The 23,759-nt window shown below is 36.7% G+C and overlaps 3 protein-coding genes and 1 pseudogene across 4 annotated transcripts; all 4 read left to right on the top strand.

The window, feature by feature from the left end:
* Positions 1–898: 898 nt before the first annotated feature.
* LOC103331318 (TMV resistance protein N-like) lies at positions 899–5,720 on the top strand. Its single transcript, XM_008233936.3, has 5 exons — positions 899–1,572; positions 1,871–2,972; positions 3,057–3,494; positions 3,636–4,520; positions 4,831–5,720. The coding sequence occupies exons 1-5, from the start codon at positions 1,064–1,066 to the stop codon at positions 5,548–5,550; spliced, it is 3,654 nt and encodes a 1,217-aa protein (XP_008232158.3). The 5' UTR covers positions 899–1,063; the 3' UTR covers positions 5,551–5,720.
* Positions 5,721–7,477: 1,757 nt separating this feature from the next.
* LOC103331295 (ENHANCED DISEASE RESISTANCE-like protein (DUF1336)) lies at positions 7,478–10,427 on the top strand. 2 transcript variants are annotated; one of them, XM_008233916.3, is made up of 3 exons: positions 7,478–7,639; positions 8,488–9,456; positions 10,022–10,427. In XM_008233916.3, coding segments are annotated over exons 2-3 (948 nt in total). In that variant the 5' UTR covers positions 7,478–7,639; positions 8,488–8,509; the 3' UTR covers positions 10,023–10,427. The 2 variants fall into 2 exon arrangements, with proteins under 2 accessions (XP_008232138.2, XP_088909313.1); XM_089053187.1 differs by lacking the exon at positions 10,022–10,427 and having other exon boundaries at positions 8,488–9,460.
* A 1,703-nt stretch (positions 10,428–12,130) lies between these two features.
* Positions 12,131–15,587, top strand: LOC103331294 (zinc finger CCCH domain-containing protein 48-like). Its single transcript, XM_008233913.3, has 8 exons — positions 12,131–12,363; positions 12,971–13,346; positions 13,727–13,912; positions 13,996–14,097; positions 14,216–14,362; positions 14,538–14,717; positions 15,060–15,157; positions 15,239–15,587. The coding sequence occupies exons 2-8, from the start codon at positions 12,972–12,974 to the stop codon at positions 15,384–15,386; spliced, it is 1,236 nt and encodes a 411-aa protein (XP_008232135.2). The 5' UTR covers positions 12,131–12,363; position 12,971; the 3' UTR covers positions 15,387–15,587.
* Positions 15,588–18,061: 2,474 nt separating this feature from the next.
* LOC103331317 (F-box/kelch-repeat protein SKIP25 pseudogene) lies at positions 18,062–19,820 on the top strand (annotated as a pseudogene).
* The last annotated feature ends 3,939 nt before the right edge of the window (positions 19,821–23,759 follow it).

The raw sequence follows: 23,759 nt of genomic DNA on the forward strand, positions 1-23,759 counted from the left end.
ATAATTTTCTCTCTCAAATAAAGCCTTTTAACTCTCAAATTTCTCTCTCTTTTCTCGTTGGATTGGTGTGTCTCAAAGCCTAAAGATTGCCTCTATATATAGGCAGATGATATATATTCCAGAATTAGAGCATTCACTCTACAACATTAACTCATAATTGCTTCTTACTATTTGTAAATTGTGACTAAGCCTATAAGTCTTCAACCTTTCGTAAAACATGGAATTCCACTCAATGTTGCTTCTCACTCTCAACATGTGGTTCATCCTTCATTTACAATACTCCCCCTTTAATGAGGCAACCAATCAAGGGAACTTGTGGGGATCCAAGAGCAAATTCTATCAATGTAAAACTACAAGTGCAAATACAACTCTGCCTATTTTACAGCAGGATTGTATTTAAAATCCGATAATTTATTTGGTATTGTATCACCGATTTCAAATTCTAAATTGTTTACTTTGCAGTGAAGACAAAACACGAAAAAAACAGAAGAGATGCAGTAAAAATGTAAAAGTAGACATCAGTCAAGAGAGCAGGTAGGAGACTGAGATGGCAACCAAACAACAACAAAATAATTTTAGAAAAAGCAAAACAGTAGCATTGCGGCTAAAAATCCAATCAAAACTGACCGTATAAAAGTCAAATCAAACGGTGAAAAAAGATTGATGAAAAATAAAAAAAAACCCTTGTACTGCTGCTGACAGCCTACAAGGAGAACAGGAACACCCTCATTATGTGGGAGAAAATAATGCAAGAGTGGAAAGTTTCATTTTACTCTTGCACCCTCATTGTGTTACAAAGTTTTCTCCTGACCTTCTTCTGAACAGAGGGCATTTTGTGGATTTCCAAAAATTTTATGTGAATTCCTCTTCAAAATTGGAATCATAGCACTAGTGTTTAGTGGCTTGGTGGGACAATGAACTTTCTGACCGCTTTGCTCACTGTTCATCCATTCCCGCATTCTTCTTATCTTTACTCTTTTGGGGCATCTCCATTTTCGCATGGTAGCTTGCCTCTCTCACAATTTTGTAAGCTGATCATCTTCATTCCTTCATTGCTGCATCAATGGCTGCTGCATTAAACACCATGCTGCATGATGCTTCTTCTTCGTCCTCTTACCGGTGTAGCTATCATGCATTCTTGAGTTTCAGAGGCGAAGATACTCGCAAGGGCTTCACTGATCACCTTTATAGGGCTTTGGAGCTGGCAGGAATCCACACGTTTAGAGACGATGATGAAATCGAGAGAGGAGCAGATATTGCAGCAGAGTTGAACAAAGCAATAAATGAGTCGAAAGTATCGATAATCGTCTTCTCCCAAAACTATGCTTCCTCAAGGTGGTGCTTGGACGAACTGGTGAAGATAATGGAACGTAGAAAACATGATGATGGCCATATTGTTATGCCGGTTTTCTATCATGTGGATCCATCCCATGTCAGGAACCAGAGAGAGAGCTTTGCAGAAGCATTTTCTAGACATGAAGAGCGCTTCAAGGAGGAGATGAACAAGGTGGAGAAATGGAGAAGAGCGCTTAAAGATGCTGCAGATCTGGCAGGGATGGCTTTAAAAGATAGGTAAAATTTATTCCCAAAAGTTTCTCACTACTGTACATGGACTTTAATTTGAAGGTATTAGCTTTTTCATTAATTTTGACATGTTTTGAAGATTAATTGGGGTAGTGAAGCACTTTTATGAGGAATATTTTTTTAAAAAAAAAATATCCTATACTCAATTGGCATTAGGACGAGGCTTTCGTATGTTCATTTCAGCTAATGATATATTATCAAATTAATGCACTCGATCTATGAGGACAAATTAATGAACATGATCTTATTTTGGTTTCTATACTTTGATATGATCGAAAATTCATAGGTATGAGTCGCAGTTTATCCAAGACATTGTTAAAGAGATTGGAAATAAGCTGGATCCGAAGGTATTGAATGTTGCTCCCTATGCTGTTGGAATAGATGATCGTGTGCAAGGCATAAACATGTGGTTAGAAGATGGATCAAATGCTGTTGGTGTAGCTGTGATCTATGGGATGGGAGGAATTGGAAAGACCACCATTGCCAAAGCCGCTTATAACCGCAACTTTGGAAGATTTCAAGGCAGCAGCTTTCTTGCAGATATTAGAGAAGCTGCAGAACAGCCCAATGGTTTTGTTCGCTTGCAAAGGAAACTTCTTTCGGATATCCAAAAGGGGAAAGCAAAGAAAATAGACAACATAGATGAAGGAATAATCAAGATCAAACACGCTGTATCTAACAAAAGACTTCTTATTGTTCTGGATGATGTGAACGACTTGGATCAATTTAATGCAATTCTTGGAATGAGAGAATGGTTTTATTCAGGAAGTAAAATTATCATAACAACCAGACATGAACACTTGTTAAAAGCTCATGAAGGTTGCACAATGTTTGAGGTTGAAGAATTGAATGAGTATGAATCACTTGAGCTTTTCAGTTGGCATGCCTTCGGACAACCCCAGCCTATCGAAGGCTACATAGAACTTTCGAGACCTGCAGTAGAACATTGTGGAGGGATTCCATTAGCTCTTCAAGTTCTGGGATCTTCTTTATCTGGGAAAGAAGTAGCCGTATGGCGTAGCGCATTACAGAAGTTATGTGAAATTCCTAATGTCAAGATTCAAAAAATTCTTAGAATAAGCTATGATTCTCTGCAAGATGATCATGACCAAAATATATTCCTCCATATAGCCTATTTCTTCATTGGAAAGGAGAAGGATTTTACAATTACAATACTGGACAACCTTAATTTTTACACAAGGATTGGAATTCAAAATCTAGTTGACAGATGTCTAGTAAAAATTAACAATGAAGACAACAGGTTGAACATGCATCACTTACTTAGAGACATGGGGAGGGGAATTGTTCGCGAAGAATCACCTCAAGACCCGGGAAGACGTAGTAGAGTGTGGCATAAAGATGCCTTTAATATTCTGAGAAAAATGACTGTAAGAACAACATTTCCTTTATTTCCTTTATTTTTATGTGTTGTGTGTCTTGTTACTTATTGAATGTTCTGATATTTTTAATAGGGTACAGAAATGATTAAGGGCCTCATGCTCAACCTTCCTAAGTTGATGGAAGATGAGTCTTGCAAGACATTGTTTAGTAGAAGTAACAAAAAAAGATCTCATGTTGAAGATTATGATGGAAGTTTTTCAAGACGTCGTCGACTTGATTTCTTCTCTTGGAAATCCATTGCAAGTAACTTTTCCTCAACAAAATCAGCTCCTGCATCAAATGAGGTGGACTTCAAAACAGAGGCATTTACAAGGATGAACAATCTTGAGCTTCTCCAGCTATATAATGTAAAAACCAGTGGAGGTTTTGAAGATTTTCCCAAAAACTTGGCATGGTTGTCTTGGCGAGGATTTCCTTTGAAATCACTACCATCCAATTTTTGTTTGGAAAATCTAGTTGTTCTTGACTTGCGGAATAGCAATCTGCAACATGTTTGGAAGGGACACAGGGTATTGTATTAATCTCTCTCTCTCTCTCTCTCTCTCTCTCTCTCACACACACACACACACACACACACACACACAAATTTATGGGTCATTACATATTTTAGAAGCTTGGTATATTCATTTGCCTTCTTCTCTTTGAAACAGTTTCTTCCAAGGCTGAAAACACTCAACCTCAGCCATTCACATAGCCTAACGACAACCCCTGACATGTCAGGGCTCCCTAAGCTTGAGAGATTAATTCTTAAAGATTGCATAAACTTGGTTGAGGTTAATGAGTCCATTGGAGACTTAGAGAACCTTGTTCACTTGAACCTAAGAGACTGCAAAAATCTGATGAAGCTTCCAACAAGTATTAGAAGTTTGGGATCTCTTCAGGACCTCATTCTTTCGGGTTGCTCAAAACTTGAGCTTCATTCCAACACAAATGCAACAAATCAGGTAGACTCCACGGTTGGTGCTATGAAGAAATTCAATCTGTTATCAACTAAGTTATGGCAATCGATCGAGTCGTGGATATTGCCAAGAAAAAATCTTGTATCTTTCTCATTGGCAAGTTTACCACATTCATTAGAAAGGCTAAGTCTTGCTCACTGCAATGTAGCAGAGATTCCTGGTGAACTTGGTGCCCTATCGTCATTGAAGCATTTGGATCTATCTGCAACCCCAATTCTGAACCTACCAGGAAACATGAAGGGTCTTACTATGCTCCAGACTCTGCTGGTAGAAGGTTGCGCAAAGCTCCAAACGCTTCCAGAGCTCCCAGCCAGTTTAAACTCACTGGAAGCAGGTCATTGTACATCATTGAAAAAAGTAACAAATTTACCAAACATTTTCACATCAATGAGTAAAAATCTTTGGGATTGCAATGAATTAGTTGAAGTTGAAAGCTTGTTTGAAATGAAACCATTGAGAAATGTTGACATCGAAATGATTAAAAATTTGGGATTGTTCAATTTGGAATCCAACGAAACCTCTGAGGTCGAAATGATCAACTACTTGACAAATACAACCAAGAAGTGCCGCCTTCAGGTCTCTCTCTCTCTCTCTCTCTCTCTCTCTCTCTCTCTCTCTCTCTCTCTCTCTCATTTATAGCTGTTATGGTTATCATTTCTATGGCCCGAGGGTTAGCTGTTCGAATAATTTGGAAACTAATTAGATTGTCATCCTTAGAGAATATGTTTTATGTTCGTAGGTTAGTAATGTAAAAAGATTAAAATTCAATAGAATACACGTTTTTAATGATTGAACAATCTTCTCCAATATTGAAAACACCACTGCTAGCTTGTAATTGTTGTACATATATATATTTACATATGCATATATGATCTGCATGGAACAGGGATTGAACGAATGCGGCATATTTAGCATCTTCCTTCATGGGAACAAGATTCCAGATTGGTTCAGCTACAAGAGCTTGTGTAACTCCGTGTTGTCGATTGTTGTACCTTCACATCTTAATCTCAAGATCCGAGGCTTAAACACATGCGTTTTATACGCACGACGCCCCGATCACAAGGATGGTCCACATGTTTTCAGTGAACACTTCGTTAAAGTGAGCAATGAGACAAAGGGTCTTATGTGGACGTACTCCCCTGTGGCAATGGGCCTTCCCAGAGAAAACCAAGACATGTTATGGCTAAGCCACTGGGTTTTCGGGGACAATGAACTGGAGAGCGGGGATGAAATACGCGTTTCAGTCAAGTCCGGTTTGTGGGCAAAGGAGTTCGGGATCCAACTTGTGCATGAAGAAGAAAATAAGGGTGAGGATGCTGGATCAAAAAGTGAAGATATAATAACACTTCCTTGGAACCAGAATGTTGATGTGCCAGTCTCAGTTTCAGCATCAATGTATGCGATGTGGAGGGGCAAATACTTTCTATGCAACCACAGGTATCGAACTCATCAAGCTCAATTCAGAAGGTGCCAGGAGAATCCAGCTTATGGTGATTTTTCATACAAGCCAGGGGCCTCCTTTCATTTGAACCGTTACTTGTTTAACCACGAGGTTGATATAGAAGAGCACAAAATGCAGTATGTTAGAAAAGCATTGACTAATTAAACCTAGGCCTTTGGCAAATAATTAATAGGCTAGATCAGTTGAATCGATATCAGACACGACAGCAAAAACATTTGCCTCGGAAATGGATAAATAAGTATGTTCTGGACAAGCTTTAGTTCAAGTTATTTGCTGGTCTTAAATCTTCCTCGGAAATGGATCCCGAGCCTCTACATTTAGTTTTCATGTATTTACCCGCATTTTATAATATTTAAATCATTCAAATAATCTAACCGTTATGACACATGACATGTGAGTAAACTTTTAAAATTCAAATTGAAAACCAACTCCCCCTCCCCACCACTACCCACACCAACACTGCCCAAGCCACCATACAAGCTGTCCTTTTTCTGGCCGCCTAACCCTGAGAAACTACAAATCTATCCCCCCTCGAACCATGATATAAGCAGGGTGTCAATACAAATCAAAATACCGTAAGTTATGTTTTTATTGGTCAATTGAGTACACTGAGAAGGGTGGTGAGGGGAGAGGTTGATTACTGAAATAATATACCAATCCATTTCGATCTTTCATATAATACTTAAGGTTAAAAGTGGATCGATTAGTTTTAAGGGAGTTTCACTAAAGCACCTAAAATGGGAGCTGAAATTATAAAAAAAACCCAACACCCAAAACACTTTATAAATACACTCAAAACTCATCATTACACACACTCAAAATCCATTGATAAACACACCCAAAAAATATACAATTGTTGAGTTTGGGGTTGATTTTGGGTGTGTTTCTATGTTTAAATAGTGTTTGGATTTTTTTATAAATATATGTCTAGGATTAGATTTATTTATAAATTTGTATACCTCCTCCCAACCCACACAACACACACAACACCCCCTCCCCCAAAACCAACTTTCGTGGAGAAGGGTGTGGTTTTTTAGTTTTGTTAATTTTAAACACTTACATGGGTGATGTGTCATGTCTTAAATGGTTAGATTATTTAAATGGTCTAAATATTATGAAATGCAGGTAAATGCACGAGAGCTAAATGTAGAGACTCACGATCCATGCTTAAACTAGCTTAACTGATTTGACCCAAAAAAAAAAGCTTAACATGTCAAGGAAAGTATGGGTACAGTACAACACAGACAAATGGAAGTTTATGTCAATTTCAACACGCAATTGTTTTGGGCAGCTTTTTATTTGTTATATTATACTAGCCTCCTCGCACACGCTTCTGTACCTGTGATAGGCTTTTTAAGAAAAAAAAAATTAAATTTATTTTAGAATTAAAAAAGATAATGGGTGGTTGTTTTCCATATAAATATGATTCATTACCTGATTTTTCTTTTAATTTTAATTTTTTTAATATGAAAAAGTTTGAATTTACCATATTATCCTCATTTAATTAATAATTTTAATTCTTAATGTTTGGATTAACCAACTGCATTTTCTGGTATTTTGAATGTTTCACTATTCTCTGCCTTTTGCTTTATATATATAGATTATATGTTTAGTAACTAAAAATAAATACATTATTTATCAAGTCGAGTTCAGGAATGGGGATAACAATATCATCCTCAATCCGTCTCAGATAAGGTATTTTGAAAAGTTGGGGGTCCCCATAACTGTCCTCGTTCTCCCCCAAAATCTCCCGTTAGGGGCGAGGGCCTGATGGGAACCTGACCCGACTTGAATTTTTGTCATTCCTACGATGGGAGGCCAATTGGAATACAAAACTACGGTCAAAGGGGGTTAAGTGGACCACTTTAACTTTGGACAATAAAGTGAGATTTAACTGAAATTTCAAAGGTGCTACAGTAAATAAGCCTATAATAAAAAAGGAAACTTATATAAAGACTTGTAACTCAAATGGTTAAAAGCTTTTATTCTTATATTTGAAGTCTTAGGTTCGATTTCCCCTTCTCATTCTCTTGCTTGTAAAAATTAAAAAAATAAAAATAAAAAAAGAACTGAAATGAGAGGCCCAAAATAACATACCCAGCCCACCGGACGCATAACCCTGCACGCATAACCGCCCCTTCATTCACCCGTGAAAGAAAAAAGAAGAACGAGCTCGCTGCTGCACTCACCTTCAAGGCTTAATTCAAGCGATTCAAGCTCCTATATTCGTGAGGTAATCTTCTTTTCATCTCTCAATTTTTTGATGTTAAAAGTAGGGGATTATTTTTTGGGTTTATGAAGTATCAATTAGGGATTTGCAATTGAGACTTATGAATTCTCAAATAGGATTTGCAATTGATTTTGGTGTTCTTGCTTATATGAATTATCAAATTGGGATTTTGATGAATTGATTAGTTGCCGACATGCTGTTTTGCTGGTTCAAGATGTGATAAAGGCCTAGTTTCTGATTTAAAATTAATGACATTTTCTGGATTTTGAAGTCAGGTTAGTTTTTGTAATGGTTCGAATTTTTTTGGTTCATGTCTCATAATTGTAGCTGGTAATTGGGCTCTTTTGTGTGGGTTTTAATTCTTACTTTTGTTAAACGTTGAAGAATAGGGGAAGAGAGCTGAGTATAAACAATTTTTCTTTCGTTTTTGAAAGAAGCATGCCAGGGAAAGAGGGTGCAAAGAAAACTAATTTTCACGGAGAAAAATGTGGTGGTGGGTGGAAATGTTATACGTTGCTATAATAAATGTCTCACGAAGTCCTTTTGGATGGATTTGTACGCTTGCTTTTCATCAAAGAAAAGGTTCTTGTCTCCTTATGGCTGCAGGAGTTAATTTAATTGTAATAAACTAGTTAATTTTCACTTTACTCTGATTTTTGGGGTATTTATCTTGATTATGGTCTATTATATAAAGTCTTTGTACAATTTATGCACAAAGCGCCCTGTTGCAATTTCCAAGATATGGCCATTTGTAATTATTGTGCATCTACAACAAAAAGTTAACCTAATTCGGGAAGGTATTTATAGTCCTTTCAGGTTCCATGTTTCTTATTTCTTTTGTTATTTGATAGATTGCTGCTGAAGGCGTATCTTATGGCCAGCACTGGTGGAAAAAAGGAGCTTGAATGGATAGAGAGAGTGAAATCAGAGGGAGCTGTTCCACTTCTTGATGCAGAAAATTGCCGAAATGGTTGGTCTTCTCCACCTGGGGACAAGTTTATGGTTAGAGGTCCTGAGTACTTGTCAAACAGGGTTAAAGTTCCTGCTGGTGAATACCTTCTAAAGCCTCTTGGTTTTGATTGGATAAGAGGTTCTACAAAAATTGGGGAGGTCTTAAAACGTCCAAACAGTCGTGTGAGAAAGGCTATTGAGGACGAGTGTCTGACAGGTGATAAGCCTTTTGTTTGGGCTTTCAATCTACAAGTTCCTAGTAAGGATAATTATAGTGCTGTAGCATATTTTACAACCAAGGAGCCTATTCCTGAGGGGTCTTTGATGGACCGGTTCTTAAAAGGTGATGATGGGTTTAGGAATTCAAGGCTTAAATTGATTGCTAACATTGTGAAGGGTCCTTGGATTGTGAGGAAAGCAGTTGGGGAGCAGGCCATATGCATAATTGGGCGTGCCCTTTCTTGTAAATATTGTGTATCAGACAATTTCTTAGAAGTAGATGTGGATATTGGATCTTCCATGGTTGCAAGTGCAATAGTTCATCTGGCATTTGGTTATATAACAACGCTGACTGTTGACCTTGCCTTTCTCATTGAGGGCCAGACTGAATCAGAGCTTCCAGAACAAATCTTAGGTGCTGTAAGATTCTCTGAACTAGACCCTGCTGTGGCTAGGGCAACTGAACCATCTTCTAGTAGGAGTGCTGGCAGTTTGCAGTCTAATCTGCCTACGCGATTATGGAAGTCAATAGGGCAGGGGTTTTCCCACATGCTTCATCCAGGTACCCAAGAAAATGGTTCTAGCTTGGGCTCAGCACATGGTAATGGGATTGGGGATCATGAAGGAAATTCAGAAGAACCTAAGAAATGGTAAGTTCTTCTGTCTAGCGGTCCCATTGAGATTTCTTTTTCCTTTTTCATTGTGAACAGTTGATCTTTGGAAGAAAGGTAGTGGGAATGCTTCCTTATGAAATAATGAACTTGAACTTGTGTCGGATTCAGATATCAAAAACTAAATATTGTATTGTGCAAAACAAAAATACTAATGACATCATTTTATTTGCTTCCATGCATTATATATATATTTTTAAACTCAGATGTATGCTTTTGAATAGATATTCATTTTGTAATTTAGAGAAAAACATGGACATTGGTCCTCTGGATCTACCAGGCTCTCTTGCCAAATTGCAAACTGGGCCTGTCTGTTGAGTAGTTGATGACAGGACGTGAAGAAACTTTCCTTTATTTTATTGTATTCAATTTTTCATGTCCATTATGGTTAATCTTACACATCCTTCTGCCGATCAAAAAATTATTAGCGCTCTTGATTGCTTTTATTTTTATGTACGTTCTGTTTTTTTTTTTCTTTCACATGAGTATATGTATCTGCTTCATTGATTGACCTATAAATTATATGAATACGTTATATCTGCAGAAAATCAAATGAAGTGTGATGACCATGAAACAAAGTGATTCAGAATTTTTTGAAGTGGCAAGAATCCAACTTTCTCTGTATTGACTGCTTCACTGGTGTCATCTGCTTGTCTCTGGGCTCTTGGGTATACCAATGATGCCAAGAGCTAGCTTTGCTACCCTGGTATACTCTATGCCCTTGGGTGGGCACTGATGTCCAATTGGCAAGACATTCAGATTATCGGCCTCTTAATTTATATAGGTAAAACTCTTTTTTCTTTTATTTTATATTTAAACGAGTATATATTAAATAGTGGCCCTGTGTGTAGAAATCTATTGTATAACTTGTTAGATTCCACTTCATTGAATTTCTGTAACGATTGAACGAAAGCAATTGGTGATTATGGACGGTTTCTTCTTTTCTTTTCTTTTCTTTTCTTGTTCGGAATTATCACAAGATGATGTGCCTTCATCTTTCCAATTATTTTGGCTGGAATACAATTTTTGTTAAAATTTCAGTTATTCTCAGCTCCTGTACCGTAGCGGCATCGTACGATTTGCAGCACTTTTTTTCCTGACTCAAATGGTTCTAAGAGTTTTAAGATTTTCTATTTTTAGTTGTGAGCAAAATGGATTCTATACGACAGCAAATGGAGTTCATCTAACAAATTTAGTCTAAATAGTGGTAGGAAAATTAGTTAAGATTAGGTTAAATCAATGTTCAAAATTCGAAATATAATGCATGAACATGAGGTTCTGTGTTGGATTCTTTCATTTCTCAATATCGCTTGTATTAGAAAAAAAAGAAAGAAAAAAGAATAATGAATATGAAAAATAACAAGTAACGCATGCAAACTGCAAATTACATTTTTTTGACTGGCACTCAAACAACGTACGTACCACCTTCTGAGCTGGATGGATATGTATGGAAGCAGGGGCGGAGCCACAGAGGGGCAAGGAGGTGCAGGTGCACCTCCTATCGCAGGAAAATGCGTTGGAGATGCAGGAATTTGCCCCTTTGCTTGTGCCCTCCAAGTGTTCGATTAAAAGCCTTAAAGATGCTGTTTTGTTGCTGCTGTGTGAGACCCTGAATATTTACCTTAGATTGTTGAGCTCGATCTCACGATCACGTAGGAGAAAACGGTTCATCAATTGGACCTCCACAACCAAAGTTATAGATTTTAGAAGATTTTGAAATTTTTTCACTTAAGTTGCAGACACAACCAGCCGAAGAAGAAGATGACTTGTGTTTGTAGTTAGAATCCTGTGCTTCTCAACTTGCATTCCTTTTTAATGTGGTCCACTATCAGGACGCCATGTGTCAAATTTTAATTACACCAAATTTAGAAATTCATTAAAAATTCATATGTTCTCCAAAAAATTCACCGAAAAATACCCCAAACTTATAATCACATCTACTTTTATCTTGTGACCTCCAAATCACATGTACTTTGGGTTAGATTAATTGGTATTGATTTTGGTTAGATTAATGGATGATTTCATATGAATTTTGATAGACTAATTGTGTAATTGACATGCATTTTGTTCATATTTGATATTAATTTTGGTAAATAATTGTTTTACATGAATTTTGTGCATTTAATTTATATAGAAAATAGATTATAGTCAATTAGGCTTAGGCGTAGTCTTATTTATTTTAATTATGGATAATATTAGTGTTGTTTAAATTGTAAGGCTATTTGGTTATTATTATTATTTTTTCGGATGTTTTAGCCTTTTAACATTGTCCATTCCCTGAAAAATTCATAGATCCGCCACTGTATGGAAGGAACGTTTTCATGATTTTTTATTTAAAAAGTTATTTTATTTCTCTTCCGTTGTTGAAGCAAGCACAAATGGCTTCAGTCAAGATTTCCTAATCAAAACTTACTGAAATCTTAGCTTTATCCAATTTCACCACATTGCTCAACTTTCCAAAAAACAAAAAAAGCTTTTAGAATTTTTTAGAATCTATAAAACAGAATTTTCAATGGATGCTTTATTTTATTTTTTTCGAATACAAACGACATTCAACTTTAATATAAGGGTAAGAGATTCGAACTCGGCTGCAGAATCGGCTGTAGAGTGGTATCACTTTCACTTTTGCTCTCATATGCCATGTTGGAATGTTACATTGGAGAATTCCATTGCCAAGTAAGAGGTTGCAAGGTGGTCCATTTTAAGCCAATTTCGCAAATTAAAAAGGGTAAACTACGATAGGTATATAAGCTCCACACCAGTGTAGAAAGTATTCAATCGCTCTCTCCTTCTTTCCCTCTCTGTGATCGCTCGCAATCAGCCAAGAACAAGAACTGAATCGCTTTAAAGTTCAAAGCTCTCAGCCAATCAACTCCCTTCTATCAGGTTTGCTTCTTCTTCTCCGTACGCGTCTTAGGATTTCGTTTCTTTATCCACCATCGATGGATTCCCAAGAAGCTATTTTTTCGACGTTCGCGTGTCTAATGAGGATGATGGTTTCGTCCGGTTTTGATGCTGGTGTAGGGTTTCAATCTTAGGTTTACTTATAGTTTTCTTTAGGAGACGCTGGAGGTTAAATTTGAAAAGAAATAAAATTCGTAATGTATTTAAGGGATTTAACATGGAAGGAAGGTTTCGCAAATCGAATTTGTCTCTTTCCGTGTGCTCGCCCATCTATTGGAATTTTGAAGCTTCTAGGGTTCATATGTGTGTATATATACTTATATATATATATATACATGTATATATATATAGATATATGTATATGAAGATTGGACGAAATGTTGAATTTGAGAATCTGGGGAATCAAATTAAGGGTTCTCTGCAGAAATTAGCATTTCCAGTCATTCAATTTCTTCGTGCTGCCTTAGAAATTCGAATTTTCATGGAATTGCTGATGGGACAGAGTATGGTTGATATAACGTTTCTGCTCGGGGATGTCGGAAGCTGTGTCTCTGTGATTTTTCATTTTCTTCTATATTTGTGTTTATAGTATGGCCACTAAGGAAGTGAGAAGGCCCACAATGAGACCAGAAAGTTCAGTTTATACTCGACCAGTAGGAGTATCTTCAAAAACTGTTTGCGCCTATTGGATTGCTGGAAGGTGCACTAAGAAGTTCTGTAGATTCTTGCACACAAGTGCACCATCTTCACTGGCGAACCCTCACATTTCAAAGCAGAAGGCTATTCAGAAGGGCAATGCATACAATGCTACTCAGAAAAGCAATGTTGTTCAGAAGTCCCCAGAAAAGGTCTGCAAGTTTTGGGTAGTAGGAAACTGTGTTGAAGGTGATCGATGCCCGTATTTGCATACATGGTTTCGTGGAGCTGGCTTCTCAATGTTGGCGAAGCTCCAAGGGCACAAGAAGGTACTTCTGATTTCGAAAATAAATGTCTTTAATTTGTTTTGTTCTCTGTTTTCTTTCCACAAGAAACTAGAAAAGTTGAAGAGGTTAAGAGGAAAGAATCATTTTGGCTATTACTTTCTGTATTTTATCCATGTTACTTTGTAATTTGTATTATTGTTGGTGATTTTGATTTTCAAAATTATAATTCACATGCTGCCAAACTCAGTTGTTTATAGAAGATAAAACTCACATAAAGGCAGTTTGTTTTTTTGTATATCGTGATCTCCTTCAAAATTTATGTTTTCTTTTTTTCACTTTTACAGAGAATAGATAATTCTATGTTGTTTTTGTTTATTTGTGAAGTTGGACTATCATTGTTATGATGAAATGTATTTTAACAGGCCGTCACTGGGATTGCACTTCCTGAAACATCTGACAAGCTTTATTCAGCTGGTACAGATGGAACAGCCAGAGTTTGGGACTGCCGTACTGGTCAATGTGGCAGTGTGATTAATCTTGGTGGTGAAGCAGGTTCTTTAGTTAGTGATGGCCCATGGATTTTTGTTGGTGTACCAAATGTTGTTAAGGTACTTGAGCTTGTTCATTTTTAACTTCATTGTTGTACCAAATGTTGGTTCAATATACATGCTGATTGTTCGTGATGTTGCAGGCGTGGAACATTCAGACAAACGCTGAATTCAACCTGAATGGACCTGTTGGCCAAGTGCACGCCATGGTGGTTGCTAATGAAATGCTTTTTGCCGGGGCACAGGTAATGACCATAACAGTTCTGCAAGTTCCCAATAATTGCATCGCTGGGCTTTTACGATAATCTTCATCCATTTATTAATAGTTCCATATGTCATGAATTATCTGTTGCTTTTGTGCAGGATGGTGTTATATTGGTGTGGAAAGGTTGTTCTGAAAGTAATCCATTTCAGCTGGCTGGAACTCTGAAAGGCCACACTCAAGCTGTGGTATGTTTAACTGTTGGGCGCAGTAGGCTTTACTCAGGTTCTGTGGACCAAACAATCAGGGTAAGTTTGTGGCATCTACAAACAAGTTTATCGACTTCAACAGTATAGTGTTGGCATAGTGTTTGAAACTGAATGTGATGTTTCAGAAAAAAAATAAAATAGAAAAACTTCGATTCTTAAGAACTTCTGCATTTAGTGTGTAATAGGATGATTTATTATGATCTTCCTGTTTCAGGTGTGGGACCTTGATACTTTACAGTGTATTATGACACTAAATGGGCATTCTGATGTGGTGATGTCTCTTATTTGCTGGGATCAATTCCTGCTCTCATGCTCATTGGACTGCACAATAAAGGTGTGGGTTGCCACTGAAGGAGGCAACTTGGAAGTGACCTACACTCACAATGAAGAACATGTATGCTTTCCTTTCACAAAGCCTTTTCCACTTGTTACGTTTTTTAGTTACAGTATTATGGTTAGAATATAAGGCAGTCGGTGATTTCTAGTGGACTGGGAAAACATGTAGAACATCAATTTTGTGCCATTTAATTGCTTCTCAAAATTTTGTATTCTTATATAAGATGATGTTTCAAAATGTTTTTTCTTTAATAGGGGATCTGTAGAATAATTGATTTTCTGATCCGTTTAATCTGTAGAATAATTGATTTTCTGATCCGTTTATGTTTTAGATTTGAATGTACATTGTTTTCGGGGTAAAGGCTAACCTAATTTGATGGTGCTATTGTACATTCTACAGGGTGTTCTTGCACTTAGCGGAATGCCAGATGCAGAAGCTAAGCCAATCTTGTTTTGCTCATGCAATGACGCTTCTGTTCGCCTATATGAACTGCCATCGTGAGTACATGACACTCAGATTCTTTATGCTCTGATTCTTTTTATGATCAATTCCATTCTCACTTTATTGTGTGGTTATAGATTTACTGAGAGGGGCAGACTATTTGGCAAACGAGAAGTTCGGGCAATTCAGATAGGGCCCGGGGGACTATTTTTCAGTGGTGACACAAGTGGTCTCCTGTCTGTTTGGAAGTGGCTGGACCCTGACCTCAAGGAACTGTCTTCATGACTCATTTGTTCAGTTTGTAAGAGCCATTACCGTGATGGCGAGGAGGCATTGATGCTACAATTGTAACCAGTTTGTATGTAAACTTTGACAATCCTTCAGTTATTCAAACTAGTTTTGGTCATTGCGGTGTGGATTGATTTGTTTGTACAGTATAATGTACAGTGAGATTGTTAAATCCAAAAGATGATTAGTTCTTCAGAATTCAATTTCACAGTATAATTCTTTTTTTGGCCTAATCACATCATATTTAGGGAGGCAAAAGGAGACTCAAACTTGGAACTAGTGGGTGTAGGACAATATTGATATGCCTTTGTTTAATTTCTCCTCTAGTTTTAGTCCAAAATGCTATATACTTAACGGTTGATTAGTTTTCGACCAAAAAAAGGGTTGATTAGTTAAATATTAGCTCTTTTCCAATTGGGTGTAAGAGCATCCACAATGGGCTCCCTAAATTACCTCTTTAGACCAATTTTAGGGAGGATTTGAAAAAATACAACTCCAACCATGCTTCATATCCATCTCCTAAAATAAGGAGACTTCTAGGAGCTCCTAAATCTGAGGAGAGAGAAATGACTACTAGTGGCTTCCTAATTTAATGCTGCTTTATTTAATGAGTATTTCAAACTTTTAATTAATGTTGATTATTTTTTATATTATTTTTTAATAGAGATAGACCAATTAAAAAAATTTTATAGCATTTATGACTCTATAAACTCGAGAGCATGATTGGAGTTTAAATTTTATAAAGAGCTCCTAAAATAACTTTATATGTTTTTAGCTAAAATTTAACTAAAAAATAGATAGCATGATTGTGGATGCTCTAACCCAGTGAAAAATGACATTGACTTGCACACCAAAGTTCTCCGGTTCGAATTTCCATAGCATTATAGTTGTGTGTTTGTACTAAAAGAAAAAGAGTTCATTAGTTAATCCAGAAGAAAAAATGGTTAATTAATGTAATTGTGGTTTAAAAGTGAAACTTAATTTAATTGTGGTTTAAAGGTGAAATCAATTTAAATCAGACACACCAACACCAATTATTACCAATGGAGTGTTATGAGGATCAAATCAAATTTTTAATATGCTATTAAGTGGTCCCGAGTTCAAAACTTCATGATACATGCATGTGTGAGTTTCCACCCTCTCTTTCTTTTAAAGGAGTTTCACTAAAACACCCAAAATGGGGGTTAAAATTATAAAAAAACTCAAGCACTATTTAAACATATAAACACACCCAAAACCCATCATTACACACACTCAAAACCCATTTATAAACACACCCAAAAAGTTGACTTTGGGGTTGATTTTGGGTGTGTTTCTATGTTTAAATAGTGCTTGAATTTTTTTATAAATACATGTCTAGAATTGGGTTTATTTATAAATTTGTATTCTTTTAACTTCGGTTAAAGGAAAACACCAATTATTAAAACCCATCCATTGATTTAAAACTTTCGGTGGAGAGTGACGCAAGCAGCTTTTGAAGAGCTCTTGGTTTGTGAACCTTTTAGAAAGTTTGATCAGTTCCTTGCCTTTATTGCTTCCAATACTCTTGGCACAACTCTCTATATATTATGCTCAATTTATGATTTTTGGGAGTTTCACCGTTAGGTCTAATATAAAAGTTCAAATTAAAAATAAAATAAAAAAATCTATATACAATGTATTTTAGAAACATATCCAAAGTTTATTTACAATATAAGGTTTCGAAACTTTCTATAAATTACAAAATTGCCATCAATTTTTTAAAATAAGCCCAATCCCAAAACCTTATAAAAAAAAATCCAAAATACTCAATAGGGCATCAAAGTAATTTAATAATCAAAATTAAATTTAACAGGGCCAGCTGTCATTTTTTATAATTTGTTTATAAAAATTAAAGAGTGCTGTTATTTCCACCCACCTGTCTTATTTTCCCACACACCTTATCTTCAAAATTTTAAAGACAAATTTACCCATTTATAAAATAACTTTTAAGGACTTATGGAAAATGATTAAAAAACAAAACAATTACCTCAAACTTAAAATTAAAAAAAGTTAAAAAATTTCCAAAGCACAAAGATCAAATGTCAAATCCAAAGCACCCCTCAACCTCTTATTTTATCTTCATCCTAAAACCCTAACCCCAAAAGTTTTGAGCCAAAACGATGGATTCTTCATCAGAAACTCCAGTCATCATGTACTCTTCCCATTTGTTGGAGGCCAGCAAATCCCAATGATCGACATGGCAAAAGTCTTCTCCTCCCACGGAACAAATCCCAATGTAATCAGATGCTCTTGTTGAAAATATGTTCCATTAGTTTTGTTTTGGTTGTTAAATCTCTCCAATTAGAGCAAACAATTGCTCTTTTCAATCATTAGATTAAATTTAAATGACTCACAAGTTAACAGAAAAGAGAATTTGCTTGAATTAATAATTAAATGGTATTTTAAGAATAAAGGTGGGTGGAAAAATAAGATTGTGTTTTTTCAAATTTACATGATGAGTGGAAAGATAAGGTGAGTGGAAAAATATGACAGGTGGGTAAAAATAATAGCACTCAAATTAAATGGTATAGGATTTATCTATATAATTAGTGCTAAAAATAGGTATATAATGAAGTACCTCATGATTTTTTTTGGTTTTCAGCTAAAATCCATTCAAACCTTTTTGCTCTTCTCCATAAATTACTTAAAACCAGTATGAGTTTTGGGTGGGGGCAACAAAGTATCTGAAGGCTCATAAATATATATGGTGCGGTCATTCTCTCTCACAAAAGCTGGAACTTGGCCCTTCTGTCTCACAAGAGAGAGTTGCAGTAGAAGCTTATCTCGAAGTCAGGAGACTCAGGGCTTCCTGATTTTGTCTCTATTATAAAAATTCTTTCAAGAATCTTCGATCAAGCTATAAACGCTCCAAAACAGGCCCCTACTTGATCATACATCTCAATTTTCCTTGTCTTTATTTTGTGTCACTTTTTTTTTCTTCTTATCCAACGAATTTAAATACAATATACAGGTGCTTTGATTGCTAATGTCATCTTTGGCCACTGGGGCACCCGAACGGCACCAAAAATCCATATATATATATATATATATATAGGAACAAGAAGCATTCCAAAGAGCCCCCCAAAAAATAATGCTTGAATGAATCTCTATGGATCAAGAAGCCATACCAAAACCAAAACACTGTCGAACTCAAGCCTCTTCCGATGAGACTTTGCTGTTGCCAGGCTTACCAAACCACCTTGCACAGCTCTGCCTTGCAAAAATCAACCCTTCCGTTCTCTTCTCTGTTTGCCGCTCATGGCGGCGCCTTATCTACTCTCCTTCCTTCCCCCCTTTTTTCTCTCTCTACGCCATTCTCTCTCCACCACCACCTCATCACCACCACCACAACCCCAATTCCCCCATTCAGTTCTCCTCACTAGACCCCATATCAAACACATGGACTTCTCTCCCTCCTCCTCCGTCCTCCCCTCCTCTCCAACTCCTCCACTGCCACCCGTCCTTCCTCTCCCGAAAACTACCGATCCAATGGTTGTCCGTCTCAGGCCGCCTTGTCCTCGTTGCTGCCACTACCCACCAGTTCACACCAGCGATGCCTCGTCCTCTTGTGTTCCAACCACTGTCCAACCAGTGGTCCTTCGGCCCCCCGCTGCCCGAGCCGCGTCGCTGGTGTGGGGTCGGGACTGTGGGTGGAAAAGTGTACGTGGCTGGTGGGATTGGAACAACTTATAGAGGAGATGTTGCGAGGTCGATGCAAGAGTGGGACACGAAGAGAAGGGAGGCTTCTTCGTCATGGGTTAAGAAGGCATGCCTTAAAGATGGAAGGTTTAGCAGGGAGGATGTGGAGGCTATTGGGTACAGAGGGAAGCTATGGATGGTGAATTCGAAGGGCAATGCAATCAAAGAAGGGGTTGTCTATGATGTGCAGAAGGACACGTGGCAAGTCATGCCTCAAGGCATGCTCGGTGGATGGAATGGGCCAGCTGCTGCAACCATCAATGATGATGGTCACGATGACCATGACGATGATGTGATGTATGTGGTGGATGAGAGAACAGGAGTATTGAACAAGTATGTTGATGAAAATGACTGCTGGGAAATGGTGATGGAGTCGGTTGTGTTAAGAGAGGCTGAGCAAGTTTGTGCCGGGAGAGGGAGAGTTTGCGTGGTTTGTGCTAACGGAAGAAGGATTGTGGTGGTAGATGTCGTGGCGACACCACCGCGAATTTGGGTGGTGGAGCCGCCGCCGATGTTGGAAGTTGTGGCGGTACACATTTTGCCTAGGATGTGTAGGCCGGATTAATATTTTAATTGCTCTTCATGTTTCATATTAAGAATAGTTTAATATAGCTTAGTTATTAGTAGTATTTATTTGTATACCATGGATATGACGATATATCAATCCTCATAGATCACAATGTGTGTTAGTTTTTTTTTGGGCTAGATAAATATGAAATGGACCTATCAAATGCAATAAAGAAAAGAACGATGAAAAGTACTTATATGTAGACATCAAATGTAGTTTTGGTTCCTTAATTAGGTAATAGATTACTTTTTAGTTAAAAAACGTTTAGGAGGAGGAGAGGCTTCCATCTTAGATCCAGAGCATATCAAGGCATCTTTAAGGACTTACAAAGGGAATCCTAGCCCCTTTTTTAATTTTTACAGACAGATAATAAAGTGTTTTAGAAAAACAATACGACACTACGTTAATTCTAATGTTTGTTTTCGGCAAGTATTTAATAAATGTTCTATTTTCTATATTAATTTTCTCAACTTCAAATTTCTTTTTCTTAAGAAAAAAGCAGTTACCCTATTCGAATAATACACGAAAACAAATAGAACACAAGAGATAAGGTCACAATCGGACCAAACCATAGAGAGATAAGATAAGATCACATCACATGCATTGAAAGCAAGTGAGAGATGCAAAGGCCAAAAACTGAGAAAGTATCTCTTTGTTTTTCCTTGAAATAAACTTGACCCAGGCTTGTAAAGTAAGAAATTCCAAATTACAAGTCTCAAGTTCCAACCACTAAAGGCAACAACATCCACCTTTTCAAATTTAATATTGCCAGCCACTAGCTATAAAGTTTTGTCCTGTGAACCCTATTGACCCAAAAAAAGTTATCTGAAGCCTGGTCAGAAAACTTTTGTCTTTGTTCATGGTATCGGCAACTAGCTTTTATGAAGATCATAAAATAAACAGCAAGCAAGTTATTTATATTCTCAACGGCTCTTTATGCAGGAGGAGGAGGACCACCTTGTGAAGGGCTTCAAAGTTAAAAGCTACCACATATATAATTATATATTATATATGGTGCATTAAATTTTGGGCACTTTTTATTATTATTATAAAAAGTGCTTCGCTTTTGGAACATCTGCATGACGATAACATGTGCTTTAAAGTGGAAAGATAAGCCGTTCAACTCTCACGATAAAAATTCAGGTCATATTCGAATTAATTTGTCAATTTGTTAAAATATCTAGATAATTTGTTTATTGTGGAAATAAATATTTCGGCGACCAATGAACAGGTGACACGTGGAAAAAAGAAATTCCTTAGGTCAAATAATCATCCTAATTAAACCTTATTTAATTAGGGAGATAATATTTGATTTAAGATGAGAATATCTCCCTAAATCAAGGAAGAGATTTCCATCAAATCCCTTTGATTAATTCCAATCTCCTATTTTTTGGTAAGAATAATCCTAATTAAATTGAGACAATTCTTCAAACCTTAGGAGGCAAGAGCTCTATAAATACATGGCTACACAACACACATGAGGTAATTCTAAACTTATACTCAAAACCCTAGTTGAATTCCCTCTCTCTCCTCTCTCCCTCATGGCTCCGGCCACCCGGTTAGCAAAAATAAAATTATCAAATTTGACTCAATAAAAACTAAAATTAGATCAGATTATATAAGATCAAATTTGTTTGACTTGAAAACGTAATAGGAGGAAGAAGCCCAGAGAAAGAAAATAAATAAATAAATAGCCCTAGCCGCTCTCTCTCTCTCTCTCTGTGAGTCCCAAAGGAAAATTTTCATAGAGGGAGAGGAGGAAGAAGTGTCACTGCCCCTCCTCCCTCTTCTCTCTTCTCGTCTTTTCCTTTTGGGTTATTGAATAAGTCCACTAAGACGTTTTGAATAAGAAACCACTACTCCAAAACTGCTCTAAAGACACATTTCAAGGAGTACGGAAGAAGGGTTTATGCCTTTTCAATCTCATTTAGCACAAAAAATACTTAAAGATGTCTTTTACACAAAAGACACAATTAATGTATGTCTAAGAACAAATTTATTTGTGCATATTGAAATTTGGGAACGACCTTTGTGTTTAATGCTAATATCAACTTCCATCTTGTCACCTCATTGTCAGTGAGAGTAATTATTATAGTTTAAAAGCATGATTAATTGTGCTTTTCATAGGACACGAAAAACTTTTGAGGACATTTTGGAAAAAGCCAAAGGAAAGAGAAATATTTTGAAAAGAAGCCAAAATGGACAAAAATGCCCTTGTTTATTTTTGGATTTCCTAATGAATCTTTTACATTTGTATGTCTTTGGTTTGAAAGTTGAGGGGTTTTTCTGTCTTTTTTGAAAAAGTTTTGGTTTTTTCCAAAAGTGTTTTTTGTGGCTAAAGCCTAAATTTACTAAACTTTTTTGTGCCTTCAGGTTTTATATATTTTTAAAAATAATAATTTATTCTATTTATCAACTCCTCGTTTTAGGGGAAAAAAATTTATCATATCCTCCTTTTGCCTTCCTCCATACTCCTCCTCCATCATTTGCTTTCCCGAAGACCATAACTCTTATCTTTAGAAATCCAAAATGAGTCCTCTTTATTCTCCTGCTTCGATTTTACCGATGTCTCCCTTCTCCCCCATCTTCCTCATCCTTCCCACCATCCTTCTCAACCACAGCATCCCTACTATGAAAAGCACTTGGAGTGGTTGAATAATATGACCAAGAATAAGAAAATTCAAAGCGATCAATCAAACGGAGACAACGATCCCAATAATCCCATGAACAATTGTAAATTGAAAGAAGTGATCTCTCTCTCTCTCTCTCTCTCTCTCTCTCTCTCCATAAATTCTTATGGATGACCTATTGCGTTCTTTGTGAAATGAACGAAAATGAAAAGTTTGCGTTTTATAGGACAAACTTAACAAGTTTGTAGTTGTTCACTGTTCCAATTGTAAGACAAAGAGATTTTGCTTTGACTGTATTAAAAGATGGTAAGTAAGAATTTAGATGTTGAGTTTTAATTTGAGTGAGTTAATTGTGTATTTGCATAATTTTCATTTATACCCAATTCTTAAATCTAATCCTGTATTTATTTGTGGCGGCGGATGAGAAAGAGAAGGAGGAAGTGGCGGTGATGGAGAGAGAGAGGGAGAGAGAGAGGCAAAGTGGCGCTGATTTGGATGGTAGAGGGATGTAAGAGGTGGCGGTGCTTGGCAACCCTAATTTTTTTTTTTTTTTTGAAAAAATAAATACAATGGGCACAAATGAATGGTTTGTGTGTATGTACAAAAGTCAAATCAAAAGCAGAAATCGATGTTGTCGGATATATGCCATATATGTGCCCAAAAGTATTGAGTTTAAGACACCAAAAAGTAAAATCGTGCCCTATGAACAATAGAAACTCCTATAGAGGAAACTGATTAAAGTGGCTACATTGTGGCCATTAGTATAGAGCACGAATAATTGTGCTTTTTGCATTAAAGACCACAAATAACAGTTGTGCTTAGTGAACCCCTTGTGGTGATTTCTTCTTAGCCATGCTCAAATTGAGGTCTCCCATCACCCCTTTTAGGCTATTTTCTCAATCAAATCTTTCTCCCCAAACCTATTCTTTAACACTACTCATGTTCTCTATTGGTTCTATATCGTCTTTGACAGAGGTTACTGCAAATCACCCAATTGTTCTTCCTTGGTAAGGTTGTTGTTTTCGTTTATTTTGTTCGCTATTATGCGCAGGTATATTGTTGGAAATCATATTTTCCCCAGATCTGATGCGGTGGGAGGTGTGGCCGGTGGTAGGGTTCATTTAGGCTCATGGGTTGCTTTAGGGTTCGGTCATGTTGGGTTTGTGGGTTTTATTTAGGCTTATGGTTAATTGGGTTGATGTGAGAGTCCATTGTGGATGCTCTAAAAAATAGCAAATTTTACACAATTTTAGGTGACCAAAGATATGTAATTACTATATGCCATCACCACTGCTTTTAACAGACATTTAAACAAGTAAACAAACATAGAGATAGAATTAGTATAATTTCAATATCCGGTACAAGTAAACTAACATGTATTTCTGATTATTGAGTCTCATATGATCCATTATTCACATATATTGTGGTACTGGAATAGGTAGATTATTGGGC

The sequence above is a fragment of the Prunus mume genome, linkage group LG5 (genome assembly GCF_029339155.1).
Source record: "Prunus mume cultivar Tortuosa linkage group LG5, ASM2933915v1, whole genome shotgun sequence".
NCBI lineage: Eukaryota > Viridiplantae > Streptophyta > Magnoliopsida > Rosales > Rosaceae > Prunus > Prunus mume.